This window comes from Geospiza fortis, unplaced genomic scaffold (assembly GCF_000277835.1).
Source record: "Geospiza fortis unplaced genomic scaffold, GeoFor_1.0 scaffold318, whole genome shotgun sequence".
Taxonomy (NCBI): Eukaryota; Metazoa; Chordata; class Aves; order Passeriformes; family Thraupidae; genus Geospiza; species Geospiza fortis.
Window position 1 is genome coordinate 390,896 of NW_005054371.1, and position 22,191 is coordinate 413,086.

General features: G+C 44.8%; 1 protein-coding gene across 1 annotated transcript; it reads left to right on the plus strand.

Annotated features, from left to right (window-relative positions):
• Positions 1–5,224: 5,224 nt before the first annotated feature.
• KCNE4 (potassium voltage-gated channel subfamily E regulatory subunit 4) lies at positions 5,225–21,080 on the plus strand. Its single transcript, XM_005424652.2, has 3 exons — positions 5,225–5,284; positions 17,891–18,108; positions 18,523–21,080. The coding sequence occupies exon 3, from the start codon at positions 18,549–18,551 to the stop codon at positions 19,038–19,040; it is 492 nt and encodes a 163-aa protein (XP_005424709.1). The 5' UTR covers positions 5,225–5,284; positions 17,891–18,108; positions 18,523–18,548; the 3' UTR covers positions 19,041–21,080.
• Positions 21,081–22,191: the final 1,111 nt, after the last annotated feature.

Genomic DNA, 22,191 nt, shown 5'->3' on the forward strand with positions numbered 1-22,191 from the left:
CTGTTTGATGTCTCTCCAAGGATGTTATTAGTAAAATGTGTTAAAACTTCTGTCAGAAATTTCTTTCATTTTTATTTGAAGACTTGATAGACTTCTGAAAAATTTCTTTGAAAGCATCTCATATGGTTATTCCTCCATGTGCTTAGTAGTGGAGATTTTCTGAGCTTATCTGAGGTTTTCCAGGACTGGCAGGTGACAGGTCTGGTTGAGGGCAGCATGTTGCTGATGGGAAGTGTGTGTTTTGCAGTAATTTTCCTAATGTTTTCATAAATAGATGAGATTTGGGACTTTCCCCAGAATTTTTCCCAGTGCTGCTAAGGGATAGTTGTTTTTAAACCATTTTTCCATTTCCTTCTATCACTTTTATTTTCTACCAGTAACTTTTCATTATACCATGGGCTGATCAGATCTTTCTGGTGTGCTTTTTTCCCATAACTGATGGTTTGTCTTTTTATATTATTTTACAGAATTTACAAAAAGATGTAGATAAAATTGATTGCTTCCACAGGAGGCATGATGCTCTCTGTAAGTCTTGACTGGCAGAGATTTCTAATAGGATTTTTTCTGAACTGCTGGGACAGCGAGGCTGTGCCTGCCAGGTGTCACCTGCAGCAGCCTGTGCTCAGGGACTGTGCAGGTGAGTACCCACCCTGTCTCTGTGCTCCTGGTGGAAGGGTGAGCTAATCTGATGGACAGAAAGAACTCCACTTGAGAAATGCCTGCCATGAAAGCAAAGATTTGCTGTCCTCAGCCTCTGGCTTGAGGATTTGTGAGCAGTGTTGCTGGTCTGTAGCAGCCACAGTTCAGTGGGAAATGAAAAACCTGATTAAAAAAAAAGGAAAACAGAAAAAAATTACATTATCCTGACACCATTCTTTTTCTATTAGTATAAATATCCCATAGTTAATATTAAACAAGGTTCTGACTTGCCATGTGATGTCTGACTGTTTAACTGCCATGGGATGCACTCCTGGTGCCAGGATGCTGCCCCTTCACCCCTTCTCCATCCCCTCTGTGCTGGGGTCACTGGCTGCCCCTCTCCTTTGCTAGACCATGGTCCTGGCCCTTGTGTGCCACAGGAAATACCTGGGCAGTCACCTGGACTGCTGGGCCATTCCCTGGCTGTGCCACTCCGAGGGCTTGTCCCTCCCTGAAGGTGGGGGCTGCCCGGGGTGCCAGGCTGTTCCTCAGGGCTCCATGGAGTGTGTGCTGGGTGGGCCAGAGCCCAGGAACCCCCCACCTCTTCATGCCAGGAGGGATTTATTTATTGATTTTATTTTTTTTTCTCTTTTCTGGCCTTAGCTAGAAAAAGTTTGGATGGGTTTATTAGGGCCCAAACCAATTTGGGACAGTTGAAAGCAGCACTCCAACAATTCCAAGTATTTGAATTATAATTATTTCCATCTGTTTGTCTTTGTTTATTTACTTTTTCAAGAAAGCTCCAGTAGTACTCAGAACAGCTTTATTGTGATAGAAACTTCTAGCCCATTGTGGTTTGAAGAATCCTGTGCTGATTCAGTGCAGCAAAGCCTTGGGAAGTCTCTTTAGGAACACATGCTGACACCATTCCACATCTTCCTCCCCTCTCCGGGCTGAGCTTGCAGCCAGCCTCTGGCTTCTCTCAGATTTTGGTTGAAGTGAGACCTCTTTAAAGAACTGTGTGGTTCCTTCTCTTCCACGCTCTCTTCTGCCTGTATCTGTTTGGGTCTCTGGCTATTCCCTTGTCTGCCAGAGCCAGAGTGCTGGCAGTGCCATGGGGAGCGCTGGCAGTGCCATAGGAGCATTGAGTGGGCCATGGGGAGTGGTGTCAGTGCCATGGGAGCGCTGGTGGTGCCATGGGGAGCAGTGGCAGTGCCATGGGAGCACTGGTGGTGCCATGGGGAGCAGTGGCAGTGCCATGGGAGCACTGGTGGTTCCATGGGGAGCACTGGCATTGCCATGGGGGCGCTGGTGGTGCCATGGGGAGCAGTGGCAGTGCCATGGGAGCACTGGTGGTGCCATGGGGAGCAGTGGCAGTGCCATGGGAGCACTGGTGGTGCCATGGGGAGCAGTGGCAGTGCCATGGGAGCACTGGTGGTTCCATGGGGAGCACTGGCATTGCCATGGGGGCGCTGGTGGTGCCATGGGGAGCAGTGGCAGTGCCATGGGAGCACTGGTGGTGCCATGGGGAGCACTGGCAGTGCCATGGGAGCACTGGTTGTTCCATGGGGAGCAGTGGCAGTGCCATGGGAGCACTGGTGGTGCCATGGGGAGCACTGGCATTGCCATGGGGGCGCTGGTGGTTCCATGGGGAGCACTGGCATTGCCATGGGAGCGCTGGTGGTTCCATGGGGAGCACTGGCATTGCCATGGGGGCGCTGGTGGTTCCATGGGGAGCACTGGCATTGCCATGGGGGCGCTGGTGGTTCCATGGGGAGCACTGGCATTGCCATGGGGGCGCTGGTGGTTCCATGGGGAGCACTGGCATTGCCATGGGGGCGCTGGTGGTTCCATGGGGAGCACTGGCATTGCCATGGGGGCGCTGGTGGTTCCATGGGGAGCACTGGCATTGCCATGGGGGCGCTGGTGGTTCCATGGGGAGCACTGGCATTGCCATCCCATGCGGGGCTGGCACAACCCCCCCCGGGCAAACGGAGCCTTTCCTCCCCACAGCAGCCCCTGAACTGAGCTCATTTCCCCTAAACACTGACTTCATACAGCGAAGGACACTGTGGTAACCTTCAGCAGAGGCTGCAGATATTGCACCCAGCTTCCACTGGCCCGCAGTCCTGCTTTGGTTTTCTTCCCAGCTCCCCTTAATAAACAATTAGTATCCTTTCACCCTTTTTAAAAACTCTTTGATTTTGCTGCCAAGACCTTTCTCATATTTTTCAGAGAGAAATAGCTTTAAAAATTGATGCATCTCAAATGTTTGCATCATCGCCACATCTGGTATCTTACTCCTAATTTATAAATCATTTTTAAAACCGGAAGCACGTGTTAGCTGCAGCAAAAGACTTTCTGTATTAACTGAGTTGACAGAAGTCTTGTCAAAATTTTTTTCTAAAGTATATAGAAACTTTAACCCTCTTCATTATCCCTCCTCTTCATCTGCTTTATTCTGGAGTGAGTACTTCCAGCTGTCTGCAGGAGTTTTTGGTGTGAGCAGGCATCACTTCAGGAGGTGTTTACAGAGGTGGGGCTGGAGCAGCCTGGCTGCCCTGCAGCTGCACCCACCTGAGCCAGGGGGTCCCCATCCAGCGTGGGGTGCTGGGGACATCAGCAGACAAGTGTCACAGGGCCCCTTGTCACTGCAGCCACTGGGGGGGAATGCTCCTGCAGCACTCAGGGAATCAGTAACTCAGACTGTGTGAGGTTGGATCGTTTACTTGAATTTATTTTGTTTCCTCAGCTAATGAAATGAAATATTTGTGCTGGTAATTTCAAAGAAAAAAAATCTCTACTGATGATTTTCTGTTCATTCCCTGAAACTGCAGTGTAAGAAAATGCAGCTGACAAAAGGTGTGAAGGATGGCAATAGATATTTATACTATTTAAAAGTAATCTAACTAATATTAAAAATGTAATTTTAAATTTTTGGGCTGGAGCTGACTTGGGTTTGTTTTTTTTTTCAGTCACTAGACCAAAAAAACCCCACAACCTTACAGGAAAATTGTGGGAAATGTTTGCAGCTCCTCAGTGACTCAGTTACGACAGCAGTTGCGTGCATGCCTTGGTGACTGCAGGATGACTTGGTGAGCAACAGGGACATTTGTTTTCCTGTGAATTTGGGCATCTCCCACAAGAGCAAAGACCCATGGCTCTGACATGATTCCTTCACATTTTGGATCAGGAAAAAAGCAATACCTTTCATTACTGTAAAGAATTATCTTCCCAGTCCTACTTTATTTATTTTGAAAAGATTTTGACTGTCTATTTCACAATAGCAGAGCAAAATAAAAAAACCTTTATCCCTTCTGAATCCATCCTTTGTAGTTTTCCTGCTGCAGGGGAGAGCCCCTGACCTCCCTGGAGGTCGTGCTCCTGCTGGGCAGTGACCCAGTCGTGTTTTCCTCTCAGTCCTGGAGCCAGTGACGTGTCCAGCGACAGAACGAAGGGTGCAAGCCAGAAATCTCCACTTCTCACACCCAGGTATCATCACACCAACCTCAAAATGTATTGGTTTGGGGTTCTTATCCCTCTTTTATTTGCCTGCAATATTTTTTTTTCATAGATGTAAGGATTTCTTTGTTTTACCTGTTCTGAAGGCTAATATCAAGTTCAGCTGAAATAAGATCTGACACAAACCTTCCTGAGGGTAAGAACAGTCTGGTTGCTGCAGCAGAAGTTGGACACTTATTGCTCTGTTGGCTTCCTGCAGCAGCCTTGGCATTCATCTCCCTGTGCCCCTGTTCCCTTCCTGCGGAGGGCAAAGACATGGATGGGGTGTTAGCAGTGCAGAGTCTGGCACACGCAGCCCTGGAAATGTGGTGCTCACTGAATATCTGCAGCTCTTGCTCAGACTCACATCTATGGAAATGATTTCCCTACTCAGGATTTAGTGTTGCAGAAGCAGCAGCATTTCACAAGTGCTGTGATTGCATCCTAGGAGGAGAGTAGGGTCAAAGACAACAGTTTGTTTCAGTCAGAGCAAAATAATGGGGTGAGATGAGGCTGGCTGGAATTTTTCTGTCTCCCTGCCCTTGTCCATGCTGAGGAGCCTCTGCAGCAGGGCTTTCCCCAGCCCCAGCCCTGGGATGCTGATCCCAGAAGCTTTGTTCAGGATGAACAGTTCTGTGCCCCTGCCCGAACCTCTGCTCAAATCCTCTGAACAAAATGGGAAAGCAGCTGAGCAGGGCAGAGGCAGTGCTGTGGGCTTCCAGGGAGGGAGGAGGGACCCAGCTGTGGATGTGAGCAGAGACAGAGCTTGTTAGCACTCGAGGGAGAAACAGGGGGAGACAGGGGAACCTGTGGTCATGTCTGCTTTTTAAAGTTTAATTGCTCCTGCCAACTCCTAGCAAGTTGTAATTCAAAATTCACCACTCAGATCCCCAGATGATTAAAGTAATGGATTTAGGATTTTATTTTTCTGGTTTCCTGGTTATCTGAGGCATGTAAAAGCCATGGGCTAAACTTAATTTGACTGCTTGCAAGAGCAAGAAGCTTTTTTCTCTTGCTCTGTTTTCTTACAGCAGCCTTGGATCCTTCTGGAGAGCTTTGAAAGCCCAGGGCAGAAGATTATTAGCTGATGTTAATGGGAGCCAGAAGTGTGAATGGTGTCTTGGCAACAGCTCAGCTGTGTGAGGTGAGTGTCAGTGCTGCAAGGTATCTGATTCAATGGGGGCACTTGATAACATGGTCCTGCTTAGGAGTGCCTGTGAGTCACACAGAGGGAGTTTTGAACACTCCCAGTTGTGGATAAATTTCCAGGATTATAAATGCTGGTACAGAGGAGATTGCTGCTTGCTCGGTTTTCCTTGCCCTGTATCTGCCTCTTGGGATGGAAGCCTCCACCTTTCATCTTTAGAAAGTAATATGGAGTTCATGTAGATGTGAGGGATCCTCATTTGGTTTTTACTTATGTTTAATCCATATTAATTGCACCCACTTTATTGTTGCAACAATAGAAATCCAGTATGTTTTGTCTCTGATTTATTTTGTTAACAAACTCGTGCAGTTTTGCCACTTGTTTTTAAAGCTGGATTAGAACCTCTGCTAAGTTTAGCCCAACAGAAATGGCCCCAGAAATCTGCATTACCTGTGTACAATTGGCTCCATTACAATCCCTTACTAATTAGAACGATGGCGTCTGGAATCAGGAGTGTGTCCCCTGCCCCCGGTGGCCTCTCCTGCCGGTGCCATGGCAATCTCATCTCCCTGAGCATCGCTGGTAGCCATGGCAACCCAGGCTGGGGATGTGCCGCTCCCTCCTGCTGGAGCCACTGCTGCTCTCAAGGTGCTGCTGCAGTCTGTGGCACCGGCCAGGCACGTGGATTTGTCCATGTGATAATGAACCTCTGCGGCTGTAACTTGACCAGCTCTAAATGAAGGGTTGAGTAAAAGAAGAGAAATTAAATGAAAATGCTAATAAATTAAGGGGCAAAGCCTAGGATCACTTTACTTATAAGGCTTCTAATATCTTTAATTTAGCAAAAGGGTTGCTTTCCTGAGCTAGATTACAGCAAGGCACTGGGCAATTTATTGGAACTGTCTGAGCACTGGGTACCCAAATTAATGGCTGTGTTTCATTTTCTTTTCTTTCCCTTTTGAGTTTCATCAGACCCTGAAAGCAGTAATGGGGGGCAGGATAAAAAGACATGAGCCAAACACCAAAAAACCTAAAAAGGCAACTTTGTGTTTTAGTGGTGATCTAAACTTCCCTGCCCTGAGATTTCTGATGAGACAGGATCTATCACAGCTCCCACCTGCAGGAAACCTGTTGTGGTTTGTTGAATACCAAAGTGAGTCCACATGAGTTGTGTTTAAGGGGTTCTTATGGCAGAGATGTACCAGGGACCAGCAAACACTGACCTGTGAGACCTGGAGGTGGCTGCAAAGGGGCAGATTTGTGGTGTTCTGGGGCACAGAGAAGAGGTGACCAACCCTTGTTGCTGTTGACATCAGTGGGATGTTATGAGGCAATTCACAGAGCTGAGGTGGTAGGAAGTTTTTCTAGAAAAGGATGTAGGTATTAAACCCAAAGGGCAGAGTATGATTCACCTTACAGAAAAACAAATCAACCCAGCAACTTCAGTGAGGAGCGATGTCTGTGTGGGTTTGCTGTGTCCTGTGGAACTGAGCAGCTCCCAGGCTGTGCCTGTGCTGGTTGAGTGCCCATAATAAAAGAAATACTTTCTTTCCTTAAAATGAAGTGTGGTGGGGGATTGTGAGCTTCCTGCAGGGAACATTCGGGATCCTGTAATATCCCTCAGCTCAGCCCTGCCTCCTGAGAGAGCTGCAGGAGCCCGTGGGGCTGCAGCAGAGGCAGGTCCTGCCTGCTGCTCCTGCAGGTAAAGGTGGTGGCATCCTCAGGGATTGCTGACCTGTGCCTGTCTGAGTGACTCTGCAGCTGCTTTTCATCCTTCTTGTAACTGGAAGAGATTAATTTTGTTTTATTCACCCCACGTCATGAAGGAGCCAGAACAAGTTGGTTCTGCCCTTGTCATCTCAAACTTGCACCCTGGCACAGCTCATCACTGGAGATCTTGTGCTGTTTACATTTTAGTTATGGTCTGTTGTAATCTTCAGATCCTGATATAAAAAAAAAAAGCCTTTATAATAGACCAAAACATTGATTGGAGTTTATTTTTATTTTTTCCTTGTTAGTTCTTGGGTTTAGAAAAAAATAATGACATATTTTGACTTGTTGGTTTGTTCAGCAGCAAATCACAAAGCTTAATTGTCAAAACTCCTTAATCCCAAAGAACTGGCTTTTAAATTTTTTTTTTTGGTGAAGTTTTTTTCATTATTCTTTTTTTTTTTTTTGCTTATTCTGCTAGCTAATCCTAATGCTGTTAAATCTGCATTCACTCTTTCATTTAATTCTGTTATTTACAAATGGAAATTAGTTCAGATTAGTATTTTCTTGGTCTGTGCTCCAATCCTAATAGAATATACCAAGCAACAAGGACCTGGGCAGGAACCTTCCAGAATAGGTGCATCCCTCTCTGCTTTCAAATGAACAACTATTTAAAATTAAAAAATCTGACTAAATCATGGGTGAACTCTCAGGAAAAGGAGAGTTAGGAGCTGGAAGCACAGCCTATGGCTGGGAACATTTCTGGAATGTGCCTTGACCAGCCCCAGTGCTGGTGGTGTGGGGAGCAAGGTGCTGAGCTGCACCCCAGGGAAATCTGGCAGAGAGAGTTCATTTTGGGGAGAAGGAAGGAACTGGTCTGGGCAGCTCTTTCTTGAAGGGAGATGTTGGGAAAGCACTTGGAGCCCTGCAGAGCTGTCCCAGCCCAGCGTGCTTCCCAAATGTATGAGGTGTGATTGCTACTTCAGGGCTCAGAAAAATGTGAGGTATTTAGCTCCAGAAAAACAGTCCTGCCCCAGCACAAACACAGCCATTTGGTTTGATATGACACGTTGTGTTTACAGCCAGTAATGTCAGAGAAAAGACACAGAAGGTATGGACAAGTGCAAGGATGTGTACTGAGTGCACATGAGTATTTTTCAGAGTATTTTAATGTTATTTAAAATCTTTTTTCTATCTCACTTCCCACCCTACAAGACAGCAGGTTGATTTTAGAGGGGGTTTAAGGAGATGCTCTGGCAACCTGGTTTTTGAAGGGCTGATTGTGAAAATGAGATAATCTGGGAGAAATCAGAGGTGACAAGAGGCACAGAGGGAGAAGGTGGTGGGATGTTTCACTCAGAAGGTGACAAGCCCAGAAATGAAGGCAAGGACCACATGAATCCCATGAAGTATTCAAAGCAATGGCTTCCAGTTTGCATTTTCAGTTCAGAGTGGCAAGATTTTGTGTATGAGAGCAGGCTGTGTCCCCTTGCCCTTGCACTGCACAGAGCACAAAGCTGAGCCTGGGGGACACAGGGACCCAGCCAGAGACTGTGGGGTGCCTGGAGGGAACAAACCCTTCCTGGGCCTTGGCTGAGTGGATTGAATGGCTGGGCAGGGTGGAGGTCAAAACCACACAGAGGGAGTGCTGGACTCATGGGGATGTGGATATGTTGTGTGGGAGAGAGGTTTTGGGGCTGGGAAGGGGAGCAGGCAGCTGGAAACCTCGGGGAGTTGGTGCTGTGTGTGCATCCCTGCCATGGTGGGAGGAGTTGGGCATGCTGGGGCTGGGTGAGCAAGCAGTGGTTCAGAAAACCAACACAAACCTTCCACAGCCCATGTGGATGTGAAAATGGGCAGCAGCAGGATGTTAAACACTCATCATTCCTTCAGGAGCCTGGCTGAGGAAAGCAGCTAATGGACTCCTCACAAGGGGAGCACAGCCCCTGCCGGGCTGAGCCTGTCTGTCTGCCAGGGCACTGTTCCTCTTCCCAGGTGGGTGATTTATGGCAGCAGCCACCACACATCAAGAGCTATACTGCAAATTATGTTGCTTTCAGGTAGTCCTTTAACACTGCAGTTTAAGAATTGACTGGTACTCAGTGATGCTGGAGCATTGAAATACTCATGAAAGAGTCAGGAAATGTTGTAAGTAAGGCTACACAAAATTCTTTAGTTATGTGACTCAAACATTTATTCATTCTATGTGTTTAGATGTAATTTTTTTTGCATTTCCCATCTGCAACAGGAATGATTTTTTTTTCTTCAAACACACTGCATTTCCAGAGCTGGTTGGGAAAGCACAAGGTCTCCTGTGCAGAACTCCCCACTTCCTGTCACTTCCAGTTTCAAGTGAAATACCAACCTCCTATGAAAAGACCACACAAGACCACATGTTGTTTACTTTGGGCTGATTATTCACATGTTACAAGCAGCCAAGAGAGGAAGAGAGAGTTTTCCCCTAAAAACATCAAAACAATGGTTATCTTTGCGTTAAGAAAATTTTTTCCTGTCTGCCCACTGAGATATAAAAGATTGCATTTGAAAAATACATCCCCTCTGGGTTTTTTTTTATCATTTGCAAGTAAACCACCTCTGCCTAGAATAGGCATTTTTTAATTGCTAAATTTCTTTTCTTTGGTATAGTTTTTAAATAATCCATTTGGGAATTTAGTTTGGATTCCTTTGATCAGCCTTGTTGCCCTGTGGTTGTGTGCTCTCCCCTGTTTCTGTTCCCCACAGGGCACAGGGGCAGTTTGCCATGGCTGGTGTGGGCACAGACCCAGCAGAACATGGAATGTGGCAGTGGCTCCCAGGGGTGCACACTGTGCTCAGTTTGGTGCCAGTGCAGCCCCCTGGGTGTGCCTGATCTGCAGTGGTGAGGGAGATCTCAGGGCTCCTCCTTGGGCCTTCCCAGCTCTCCTGGAGCTCCTTCCAAATGTCTTTCGTGCAGGAGGTGTGGGAGGGTTCAGGGGCTGTTACATTACCCATGGTCCTGGTAGTGGAGGATTAGGTTATTCAGACTCCATCAGCTGTCCACACAAGGCTGGATTAGGAGTGCTTGTGTTGACTGAATGAATTAAAGTTTTCCTAAGAGTTAAACAGAAAGAAATGCTGTCCTGTTAGAGCTGGCATGATCCTGCATTGCTCACAGCCCATTCTCTACATTCTGCATTCAGAGACCCCTTCCCTGCACACTCACAGCTGTGGCTATCAGGACTAATACCAAAACACTGAAACACAGGAACAAATCTCAGGTTCAGAAATCACAGCTTAGTGCTTTCCCTCCCCTGCCTGGCAGAGTCCCTCCCTTTGGAGAGGATGCACGAGCTGTTGCTGCCTCTTTTGTACACCTTCTGTTCTCTCTTCTGTACACCTGGGCTCATCCTATTGCTGCTCTTTACACCCCAGATTGCTATTTGGCTCCTTTTGTTGTGTTTCCAGAGCAGACTTTTGGAACAAGAATACAAATAGCTGTTCTGAGTATTTTAAAAAGTGAATGCTCTAAAAAGTGAATACAGTCAACAGATGCCAAGATGTAATAGATCAAGCTGAAGTGCTATCTTAGTTGCTTCAGCTAGAAAGGGGCTGCTGTTGAGAACAGCAGTGATGTAATCTAAGCTGTATTTGAAATCCCATGAAGATTCAGGTCAACAGGGTTGAGAGCTGACATTAATGGATGTTTGTTGTAACAGCTACAGTTAAATGGGGAGGTTTCACAACCAAAACTCAGAGGGAGTGCTACAAACACACATGGTGAGGAGTGCCTGGTGTTGTAGAAGAGTGAATATCAGAGGGAGAGGGCTCAACATCTGGTGCTCATGTGAAAATGAAAACCTCACAAGCACCGAAGGTCACAGTGACCTGGGATGTTTTCCTGACATGGCTGTGAAACAAAGAAGGGCTGCTTCTTTCTTTGTGAACTCATTTTGTGGAATTGGAAGAAATAACAATAAAAAAAAAGTGGGTTGTTCCTCTATAAGGTCTTGCAAGTGCTTTGACTTTGGCGGGGCTGGATTTGTGCTACTGTGATAGCACTCTCTGCTCCTTTCATCTCTGCCCTGCACCTGTTTCTGGGAGAGGAGAGTGAATCTCCCCCTGCATGTGTTTTCTGTCCTTGGGAGGGTGGAAGATCACTGTGACACTCAGGTTGTAGTCTTTACTTTATGGTGTGAGTTCCTAAAAGGGTAGAATTGTTTTTGTAGTAAATGCCGTGATGATCTCCCTCTCTGTTTCCAACCTCTTTTGAACTCTGTGTTTTCAAGAGCAGTGTTAGAACTTGATATGAAGCACCCCTTAGTACTGGCAGGTATTTTAATCTTTGGGCAGAAAAATAGACACAGACCATGCTGGAAGCCAAATTCTGCTGGATTCAGGGGGAGCTCTGGGCATGTCTGAGGCAGAGCTTGCATTGTTAAATGTTGACGTCTTTACCATTCCTTGATGTATGAAAATTAAACCCACAATGCTGTGGTTTAGTGGGACTAAGCAAGAGCTGTCTCCTTGAATTCAGAGTCTGTGGTTTCCCTCATGATCAAATTTTTGTCTGTTTTTCTTCTCAAATTCTCTGAAGTGTGATCAACTTTGAGAACAGTCACACCTCTGAACCTGGGCAGGTGAAGCCACTGCATGTGTGAACCTTGCCCTGTTCATTTCATGGGAGAGGAAGGATCCTGCTCTCCTTGGCTTCCAAATATTATTTTTCTAAAAAGCTCAAAGCAGAATGACCATGCCATGCTGGGCTTCTCCATAGAACTGAAGAAGAGGAAGGATTATCTGCGGTGAGGCATGAGCTTGTCCGAGTGGTGGCAGGTGATGTGTGGCTGCTCCTACTCACAAACCAACAGAGTCCCAGCTGCTGGGAACCCACTCTAACAATTTTTTTCCTGGCATGCTTTCCTATTTGACCTCTGGTTGTGTTTAACTGGACAGCTGGATGTTTATCAGTGCCTCCCTAAGCTTTCTACCTTATGCTGGGCAAGCAACTCTTAACTTTTCCAATTCTCTTTAATTTATGATCTGTAGTCAGGTGAGGGTTCAAGTTGAGCACTTGAATATTTTCAGCGGTTTTGTCCCCTTTATTTCTTATGCTTAGCAATTACTGGCATTGCTGAGTTTCTCTTGTAGTAGAAAGTCTTAAAATTAACAAAAAAAAACCAAAAAAGAAACCAAAACAAAACAAAAACAAAAACAAAAAACCAAAACAAAAAAACTCCAAATCCTCATGCTGCATGCAGAGGAATTTTTCAAAAGCCCTGTAAATACTGATACCTACCTCCTTATCTAAAATTTTTCATTGAAAAGTTTCACTAATGTAAATCAAAGTGCTGATTCTGAGCAGATTAGGGCTAGAAGCTGTTCAGGGGGAATGAATGGACCTCAATAAGGACCTTTCCATAGCTGGGAGAGCAAGAACTCTCTCTTTGCTGAAGAGAAAGAATTGTGTGCTTGGGTTTGCCAGTGAATTTCTCCTGAGCACGGCTAATCACATTTAAAGGCTCTTGAATTTTTTATTTTTTTTTGGTGGCATCCAGAATTTAGTATTTTGCTTGCTGGTTTGGATCCAAATAGAAGCAAATAATGTTGAACAGAGTTGAGCCTACTTGAGCCTACTTCACAGTTGAGTTGAATCTACTATTTGATTCCAAATCAAAGTAAGCTTTGAGTTAATTTCATTTTTAAAGGTAGTGCATCCAACAGATAATTATAGTTGGTAGAAGAAAAAGCAAAGGAAAAAGAAAAAAAGTATTTTCAAATCAAGCATCACTACATGCACTGTGCCACATCAAAAGAAAAGGGTTGGATAATGTGAAGTATGGGTTTCATTTTATGGAAATCTATGTTGATAAAATAACTTTGTAACCTGTCTTAGATACAGGAAATAGAATTGAAGCTGTGATGACTTTGAACTCAGATTCTTATATTAGCCACAGAGAAGTTTGTCATTTTTTAATGTAATTTCTGGTTATTGCTATCATGAGAGTTACCTGTTTGAACTCTCTTTCCAGTCACTCCTAGCTTTCTGAAATTCAGCTTAGAGGTTGAAAAGGAATGCTTCTCCAAACTCCAAGACTCTCACAAAACATGCCTTACAGTAAATGCTAAATTTAGTCTGAACTGTTATTGCAGATATCATTGAGGTTTTCTGTTGCTTGTCATCTCTCAGAATCTGAAACCAATTTGCCTTTACAGGTCTTTGTTGTGTGCTTGTAGAGCAATTGCACACTCCAGACGTGGCTTCTGGGCAATCTCTTGCCACTGCTAGAGCTGACACTGTGAGTGCAGATGGTCACCTTGGCTGTGAGATGCTGCTAAACCCTGTGTTTGCTTCTATTAATTAAATTTTTTTTGTTGCCCTGTGTGTAGAGAAGGCATGAGAAATTTGAGATTTCATGAATATGGATCTGCTATGAAGGTTAAACAAAATTCAAATTAAAGCAAACTAAACTCTGAAGTTGGAGAGAAGGCTGATGCATGATTCTTCTGGAGTTATATTTGCATGTTTGCCCTAGTGAAGGGTGTAAGGTAACAAGGCAGAGCTGTAGCATTTTACTGAGTTTTTTATAGTTAATAACAGATCAGACCATTACTCCCACTTGGCATCCAGATGGCAACACAGTATATTATGGATGACACTGAGGAAATTGCCATCTTCCTCTAGAAATTGCTCATGTCAAGTTTATGAAGAATGTCATCTATTTCTGCAGTATGAAAAATAAGGGAGAGTGATGGAAAATGGCACTGAACCTGGAGCCATGTGCCAGTGGCTCAAATGCCAGCCCAGCCCTTGTGCCTGTGGACACAGTGGTTATTGCCTTTTTGGGTGGTGTTACCCTGCTGTGCCTCCCAGCACAAGAAATTTGTAGGTATTATTAGATTAATTTCACTTAAGTGGCTGAACTGATGAGGCATAGAAGCACTAAGTGCACGTAGTATAGGTCATAAATTTCATCCTGTTATTACACCTAACAATGAGGAGGCATGGGGCTTGTGCCACTTCTGCCCCTCATTGCCTGCTCTGGGGGTGAGTGAATTGCTGCTTTTGAGCTAGCTTTTATTCCAATACACTCACAGGATTCAGAGTTGTACAGAACTCAAAAGGAGCAGGTGCTGATGTTTGTTTTAGGAGAGGCAGTGCCAGTAACTTTAGGGGGCTTTGGCTCAGGTGCTCAGTGAGGTTCTGCTTTGCAGCAGGACTCAAAGTCAGTGTGAACATCTCAGCGTGGCTTGTCCTTAAACGCAAGACCAGATCAGGACCAGAAACATCTATTTTATCATGTCTTCCTTTGTGGTGTCAAAAGCAGCTCCAACTTTACTTTAATTGAAGTAATATGTGTGAGTGAAACATATTGATCATCTGTTCGATCATCATTGGTTGGTTGTCCTTTGCCAAATGTAGTGTCTGGAAGGTGCAAATCAAAAATAATACTTGCATGGCAAAGCCCTCTCTTCCTTTTTCCCCTAGCAGTAAATTATCCAGCATTTACTTCCATTAAATGTGCGTGTGCAGGAATTAAAAAACCCAAGTCCTCTGTGCTTCCTGTTTCTCTTTTATTTTTTTTTTTCAGATGATAACTCTAAAAAAGCACATACTTGGGTACTCTTTAGTACTCTTGGGTACTGTCAGCAAACACTCATCAAACAGGCTCAGCTTCCCACAGGAGCTGGCCCTTTAACAGTTCTTTGGTGTCTTTAGTCCTATTAACTCACTGACTGGGGCAAGAAAGATAAATGCAGCATCAGAGCACGGACTATGCCCATAATGAAGGGTTAGGCGTATATTTTCCATGGCAGCCTGCAGAGTCATCTGTGTCTCTAAGGAGGTTTCATGTTGTCTTCATAATAGATTCTGTCTTTGTTCAGTTTTCTGACTGTCCTCACATTTTTATTTGGAGAAAGGGCTCACATTATATGATCCCTTAAGCCATGTTGTGAATTCCTGCCCCGTGGGATGCCTCGAGCCTCAACGTTTGCGTCCTTTGGTGACGGAGGTTGCTGCCACAAAAGGCTCTCTAGGAGACAGGGACCTTGAGAAAAAAAATCTGGCATCAACAACTATGTTGTGACCTTTTCATTGTTGGAGTGCCTGGCTGTTGCTCTGCTTTATTGGCCTGAATGTTTTCCAAAGGGGGAATATGGAAGGTGGCAGCACAAGGATTATTCTTAAATGTTGTACCTTGTTTGGGATGGGTGCAAAGAAGGTGAAGAGGAACGTGTGAGAGGCAATTGCTGAAAGCATAAGAGATGTGTAGGTGAAATTTCAGGGAAAATTCTCTGAAGTTTGGGGAAAAGAATTGATCTGAAAGTAAGAAAGAAAGAAGCATCAAAAGAGAAGTAGCTAGTAAGCTTAACTTTAAAATAAGTTATTTCAAATTAGGAAAATTTTTGCTGTGATCAATGGCTTTTACAATATAATTTGCAGCAAATATAATTTTGAAACACAAAAATAAAACTCCAATTTTTAATTTTGTAGGTGCTTATGTTTGGACAAAAACATAGTTTCTACAGAGTACAGCTTGAGAAAGCTGACTGATGGCATCAGTAAGCAAGTGGCATATGTTTTTCAGGTGGTTATTCCCCAGTGTCTGGCTATCCCTCCTCTTCATGTCTATAGAAGGCTCAGGAATTCCTTACAGGCCTTTTTAAAATTAAACTGTTTTTAAGAACCATGGGCTAACAGATGGAGAAGAGCTGTCATCAGCTAGCCAAAGTAAACATAGTTGCAAAGAGTTTTCGTCAATAACTCTGCAGAATTATGCAACCCAGTCATCTTTCAGTCAAACTTTTGGGGAATTGCATAAATCTATGGATGTACCTGAGCAGTCTTCCTGTGTTCCATTTGGGTGCTCCAGTTCTTCTTGGTAATTTTGTACAGAGTTTCACCTACAGAAGAACACAAGGGTTTGGAGCAAACAAAGGAGTCTGTTTGCACATGCAGGTGCCTAGAGAAGAGCTGGTCTGCCCCTGCTCTGCTGGGAGCCCGGGGGTGTCCGTGCCTCTGGGTGTGCCTTCGTGTCCAGGTGAACAGTGACCCTGATGACAGGCTTTAGTTGGTCTTGTTCCCAGGATCAAGCAACTTCCAAGAGGGTTTCATGGGCAGAGAGAAAGGATTTCTCCTTGTACTGAACCAATTTTCATTGACCCAACAGTGCAAGGCACTTCCTCACAAGTCTGTGAAGGTCCTGCATGAGAAGGTGTTGCTAAAATCTGACACGTTGTCTTTAATTTTTCAACTCCCAAATTTCCAGAGCTGAATGAGGAGGGCAGATATCACATGGAGCTGAGAAAGTTGTGAAGTAAATATTCCCTAGAGTTAGCTAGAAAACCCAGAGACTTGCTCTGGGTTCTGCTTTAGCCTACAGTTGATGTGCTCTTGTTGCCTGCTCGGTAATTTGTCGGGAACAGGGAAGAAGAATTCAGACTTGGCAAGCTGGTGCTGCAGACAGATTTTGTCAGATGAAATCTCAGTAGACGTTAGCCCAACATCAACAGCTCCTGAGCTATCACATGGGAATGCACAGGGAGATAAAACCAACATCCTAAAGGGAGGATCCTCTATTTTAAGGTGCAGAGAGGGCAATCTGGCTAATGTAATTTTTTCCTTTCTTTCTGTAGTCGTTCAGAGAAATGATGGAAAATGCTGGTTCCAAACACAGATGCAATCCTGTCTTTTCTCGAATGCTCAGCTACATCTAAAGTTGCTTAACTTCTCTCTCTTGCCTTTTCTTACATGTGAAGAGAAGTTAATCCTCTCTGCCTTTACCTCAGAGGGATTGTAAGGGCAGAGTTTGGAAAAGAATTTGCTGTCTATGCAAAGAATCCACAAGTGACTGCAGGGAAAAAAACCCCAGACCTACCGTTGGGAAACTCCAGCACCAGTCCACTGCTTTCTGGAAGTGGAGTGTTCTGTTACATAAACATCCTTGAAGCTTTGCAGAAGGGGTGACATTCACATGTGGGCCCTGACTAATTGGGCTTTGTGTGTGAAGAACGGGGATGGAGAGGATAAGGAAATGAAATCCCTAAGGTGCAAGCTGGGCCTCCTTCTTCCCATGGCCTGGGCTGTTGCTTACGTGTTGGAAGGGGGTCTCAGAGCCTCCTGTGCCACTGAGCTGATGACTGGGAACTCTGTGGGCCCTGCAACCCAGGCTGCACCCAAACTCCCCAGTGGGCTGCGAGGTGTCCTGCTCTGCCCAGCAGCCTGCAGCAGAGCTTCCCTCTGCCCAGCAACTGCTAAGGTCCCTTTGTGCTTAAATCATCACTAACTCAGTGGCCCTGGCCTCTATTTAGGCATAATATCCTGCTCACAGCATTAACTCTTAGCTGTTTCTAGGGAGGCAAAATGCAGCTGCAAACTTCAGGAGCCCCAAGTTGCTCCCTGGAGGAGTCTGCACCCTTCCACTGATGATGTGGAGAACCTAGATCCCACAGCTGCCCAAAGTTAGGCAGCAGCAGCACCCATCCACCCAAAACTCACTCCAGACTCAGGGCTCAGCTCTCCCCAGCCCCTCACCTTGTGGCAAAGTGGAGCTGCAGTGTGAGTTGAAAGTCACCACTTTGCTCTGCACACATTCTCCAAAGCTTTGTCACTAGTCCTGACCAAACAAAATAACTTGTTTCCTTCTCTGTCTCTTTAGAGAAGACCCTGTATAGCAGATATGTAAATAACTTGGTAGTGTCTGGTATAAAATTCACATGTATATTTTTCTGTATGTTATGACAAACACAGAATAACAATCTGCAGGTTTTCCATTCTGTGTAGCATCTCTCAGGGTAAGAGGTCACGTTTAGCAACTGGGATGTTAAAGGAGCAGATTCACAGGCTGAAAGAGCCAGTGGAAACTGGTTAGGAAAGAGTAAAATCTGAATTCCCAACTCTTTTTCTTTTCACAGCTGTTAAGAGTTCAGTGGGTTGAACTGCAATCCTTCAAGTTCATCTGTTGACTCCAACACAAAACTATTATAAACTGTGCCTCTAAAACACGTGATGAAACATTTCTTGAGAGCTATTTATTCCAACTGCAGCAGAGGAAAGTTTTCAGAACACCCGGCATTTGCTAGAGGAAAGGTCTCTTGAGCTTTGCAAAAGGAGGAATTATTTGCATACTGGCGTAAGTTGCTTTTTGATTATTTTTTTTCCTGCATCACTGAACAAAATAATACTTCTAACTTTCCCCCACCATGGAAACATGATCAAGTAGCACAAAACTATGTTTAAGTGCCTAGCAGAGAATTTCTATATAGTTTTCTTTTTTAATCATATGGATTGGGGTTTTATAATTCAGCATTGAATTTGGTATTATGTGTTTTCTTTCCTTTAATGTTTTCTGTATCTGAATAAGAGTTTGTTCACTCACAGTACTAATGCAGAGGTATAACAGACTGAGAGCTTGAATCAGGTGGGGGGTTTGCAAGCTTACAATTACAAAGAATAAGGAAGAGTTTGGGGTAACCTGTTCCAGATGTTTCTTTTACACCTTTGCTCTGAAGTTTGATCTTAAATATCCATTTACATTCTCCTCTAGGCTTTAGCTCTGGTAAAACTCTTTCCATGCTGAAGATGGACCATGCAAATGTGACCCAAGCTATGCTTGATGCTGAATCCCCCAGCACAGAGAAGAACAACAGCAATGAGTATTTTTACATTCTGATTGTCATGTCCTTCTATGGGATCTTCCTGATAGGAATAATGCTTGGCTACATGAAATCCAAAAGAAAAGAGAAGTCATCCCATTTGCTTCTGCTCTACAAAGATGAGGAGAGGGAGTGGGGGGAAGCTGTGAAGCCTCTACCGACGGTGGCAGGGCTGAGGTCCGTGCAGATCCCCATGATGCTGAACATGCTGCAGGAGAGCATGGTGCCCTCCCTGTCCTGTGCCATCTGCTCCATGGAAGGCAGCAGCGTGAGCTCCGAGTCCTCCTCCCCAGATGTGCACTTCACCATCCAGGAGGAAGTGCTGGATTCTGAGCTGGGGGAAGTGTCAGAAACGCCCCTCAATGAGAGCAGCGAGGGCTCTGTGGAAAACCTCCAGAAGAACTCCTAGCACTTGCAGGGCTCCCCTGATCAGCTGCCAAAGCGTGAGTGGAGCTCCCACTAAGAACTCGTGGCTCTGCTTTTCTGCTCTCCAATGAACTCTGAACAGGTATCTGTGCTCCTGGGCCCAAGGTGTTCCTGAGAGCTGGCAGGACAAGGAAGCAGTGGGACCTGACTTCAAAGTGTGACTTGCACATAATTGGGTTGCTTAATTTTAATTTTTCCATTATTATTTCTTACTATGAAAGCTAAGAACATGGTGAATATATATGTATTTTCTAATGAGGTAATTATTACTGGCATGTCTCTGCATATTTCAGAATTCTGTAAATATCTGGGAAATGTTTGGGGAAGTTACCCTCATGCAATTGCCTGGTTCTTAAAGATGATGGGTAATGCTCATTCACACAAAGCTGTGATGGACTAGAAATACTCTTACTGTGTTTTTCTTATGACAAACCACAGCCAGCAGCACATTTGCTCAATGAGGCCTCAAAAGCTGAAAATTTGTTTATGCTGCACTTGAAGGGAGATTGCAGCATGGCTGGAGACTGGCTTTAGGTACAGAAAAACTGAAAGACAAGGCAGAAAAAAGGAGGCACTGAGTTCCTATGCAGTTTGTAGAGCCTGGCTCCAGACCCATGACACTTCTCTGTGTCTTTGCTGAAGTTATTCATGTACTGGCTGGGTCAGGTTCACCACCTTCTGCTGCAATCCAGCCTGTGACTCAGTTACTAACAGGAAAGGTGGTTTTGTTTTTTTGCCTTTGTATTTTTAAAGATGTGTACCTTTAGTCACTAAAGGCAAAGATTTGTAAGTTAAAGGAGAGGTTAAAAGATCTTTGTTACAAGCTGTAAGACGCAGAAAGCCTCCAACAGATGCTGCTCTGCTGCGCCCCCTTCAAAAATAGGTGGAATTCTGAATGGAATTTAACCTGCAAGGGTGAATTCCTGGCCCCACTGAAATCAGCAGCTGAGTCAGGGACCAGCACAAGATTTTATGCTTCTCTGTTGGAGTTAAATTCTCTGTTTGAGGTCAGTAAAATTGTACCCATTTACATCATTAAAGGATCTAGACTTTCTGCTCTGTTTAAGCCAGTGTAGGTAAGCATTGTGTTACATCTTTTTTTTAATCAGCTCGCATGTGACACATGCATTTCTATAAAATTGTTAGTAACTAGTTTTTAAAACCACCACAGACTTCCCCCTCCCCCCATTTAATGGTACTGTGACATTTTTCAAATGCTCATGAAATTTGTTGCTAAATTATTGCACTTTTACAAGAAGTAAAAATTAATACAAAGAGGAAAATTAATATTTCAGTGATACCTTATATTTTATAATAACTTATTACAGTGTTTTGATTAGTTTCGAAGCATGAGGGCTGAAGAGCCTGAGTCTAAAGCATTGCACAGCAAAATATTTGCAAAATGTCTCCACGTATTTCCTGCACTAAAATAGTTCTGTGATTTATCCACTGGCACCAGAGCTTGAGAGACAGCTCGGAAAACATGAATGCAGAAGGGCAGAGATGAACTGCAGCCAGAGTGTGCAGTGCTGCTGGCGCTGGGGAGGGCTCAGAGGGTTAATGCATGCAGGATCAGGGATCTCTGTCTGTCTGTCTGTCTGTCTGTCTGAGCACAGCAGAACAAAGGCTCCATTGTGCTCCAAAGGGCTGACTGGGGCAGACTGAAGGCAGTGGGAGTTTTTCCATCAGCTTCACTGAACTTTGGATCAGACCATATAAAGCTTTTTGGTAGATTCACTCTAAAAGGGGCTGTTTTAAGTTTGAAAGGAGCCAAATTAAGTTTGGCACTTTGCCTGGAATCACTTGAATCCTGAAACTTTCCAAATGAGACTGACATGTACAAGTTGTCACATTTTCCATTGCTTTCTCCTTCGTCCTTTACTTTTGGTATAAATGTATTTGTAAAAAACTGATGTATATAATTCCTAACATCGAGTTGTATATAATGGTCTCATGTATTTAAAGTTTATTGTTTCTACTGGCACTAATTTTATTTAAATAAAGAAACACATTTCCTGGAAAAGTCTCCATGTTTTTTCACTACGTCAAACAGATTTCCAGTAACGAGACTGGGCACAATTCCTGCAGGATCCTTTTCTTAGCCTCTTTTTGAAATGATTCCTTGAGCTTTACTGTCCTGCAGCATCATGGGCTGGCTGCAGGGCTGGGCCAGGTGCTCCCAATGCACCTTTGGTCCCTGTGGGCTGTTGGGCAGCACGCTCAGGGTGTGAGCGTGTGCCAGCAGGGCCACAGGGATCCCCTTCTGCAAAGACCTGGGGTGCTGGGGAGGCAATGGGGAGGCTGCAAAACTGCTATGGAAACTTGTGCTGCTTATTCAGCCCCTGGAGATGTCTGCATTTGGAGTTTCAGAGTTAGATTTGCAGTGTAGCGAATTGAGTGGGCTAGGGTTGTGGTTATGGACAAGTATCTGACCCAGATCTCTGATCCCACTGGATTTCCACTGGCTTTGCCACAAGCTTTGGCCCTGGGTCTCACTGCTGCTCTGTCATTCCCAGTATTACACAGAGAGGAGGTTTTCACAATCTGCCTCCCTAAGAAGGGGATAAATGTTTAGAGGCAACTTTGAACTTCCCTAAATCTGTTGAGTTCCAAGTACAGATTCACCAGCACTGGTTAAGATCTGCATGCATGGGGTAATTTGAGGTTGTTCCAAAAATCAGATTGCTAAGAAGTTACATCTGCTTGCTTTCCCACAAAACAAGCTCCCTATTAAATAATTCTGGGGCCTGGTTCCGAGCTCCTGTGGACTTGAAGCTGCCCACAGCAAGTCTGTGTTTGGCTGCAGCCCTGCCCTGGGACACACTGGTGTCCTGGGTCAGTCCCAAACATCTCACGTCTACCCACTGGGCTTCCTTGGGCTTCAGGGTTTCCATTGCCACAACAATAAATCGAGGAACTTCTGACAGCGCTGGAGATAAGGAGGAAAAGCAGAACCAAATGTAAATTATAGCTCTGCTGCATGGATCAGAAAGGTAACTTGTTCCAGCAGTTTCTTGTATTTCAGTATTTGCCTTTGTCCTAAGGGGGTTGTCTTTGTCCAAATCAGTGTTTTGATGACACCGGGGGAGGAAAAAAAAAATTTATTTGGCTATAAAAGTTGCCTGTGCAAGTGA

What these genes read in the sequence shown, in the direction of transcription:
- KCNE4 (XM_005424652.2), top strand. Translation starts at nt 18,549, where the DNA reads ATGCTGAAGATGGACCATGCAAATGTGACCCAAGCTATGCTTGATGCT.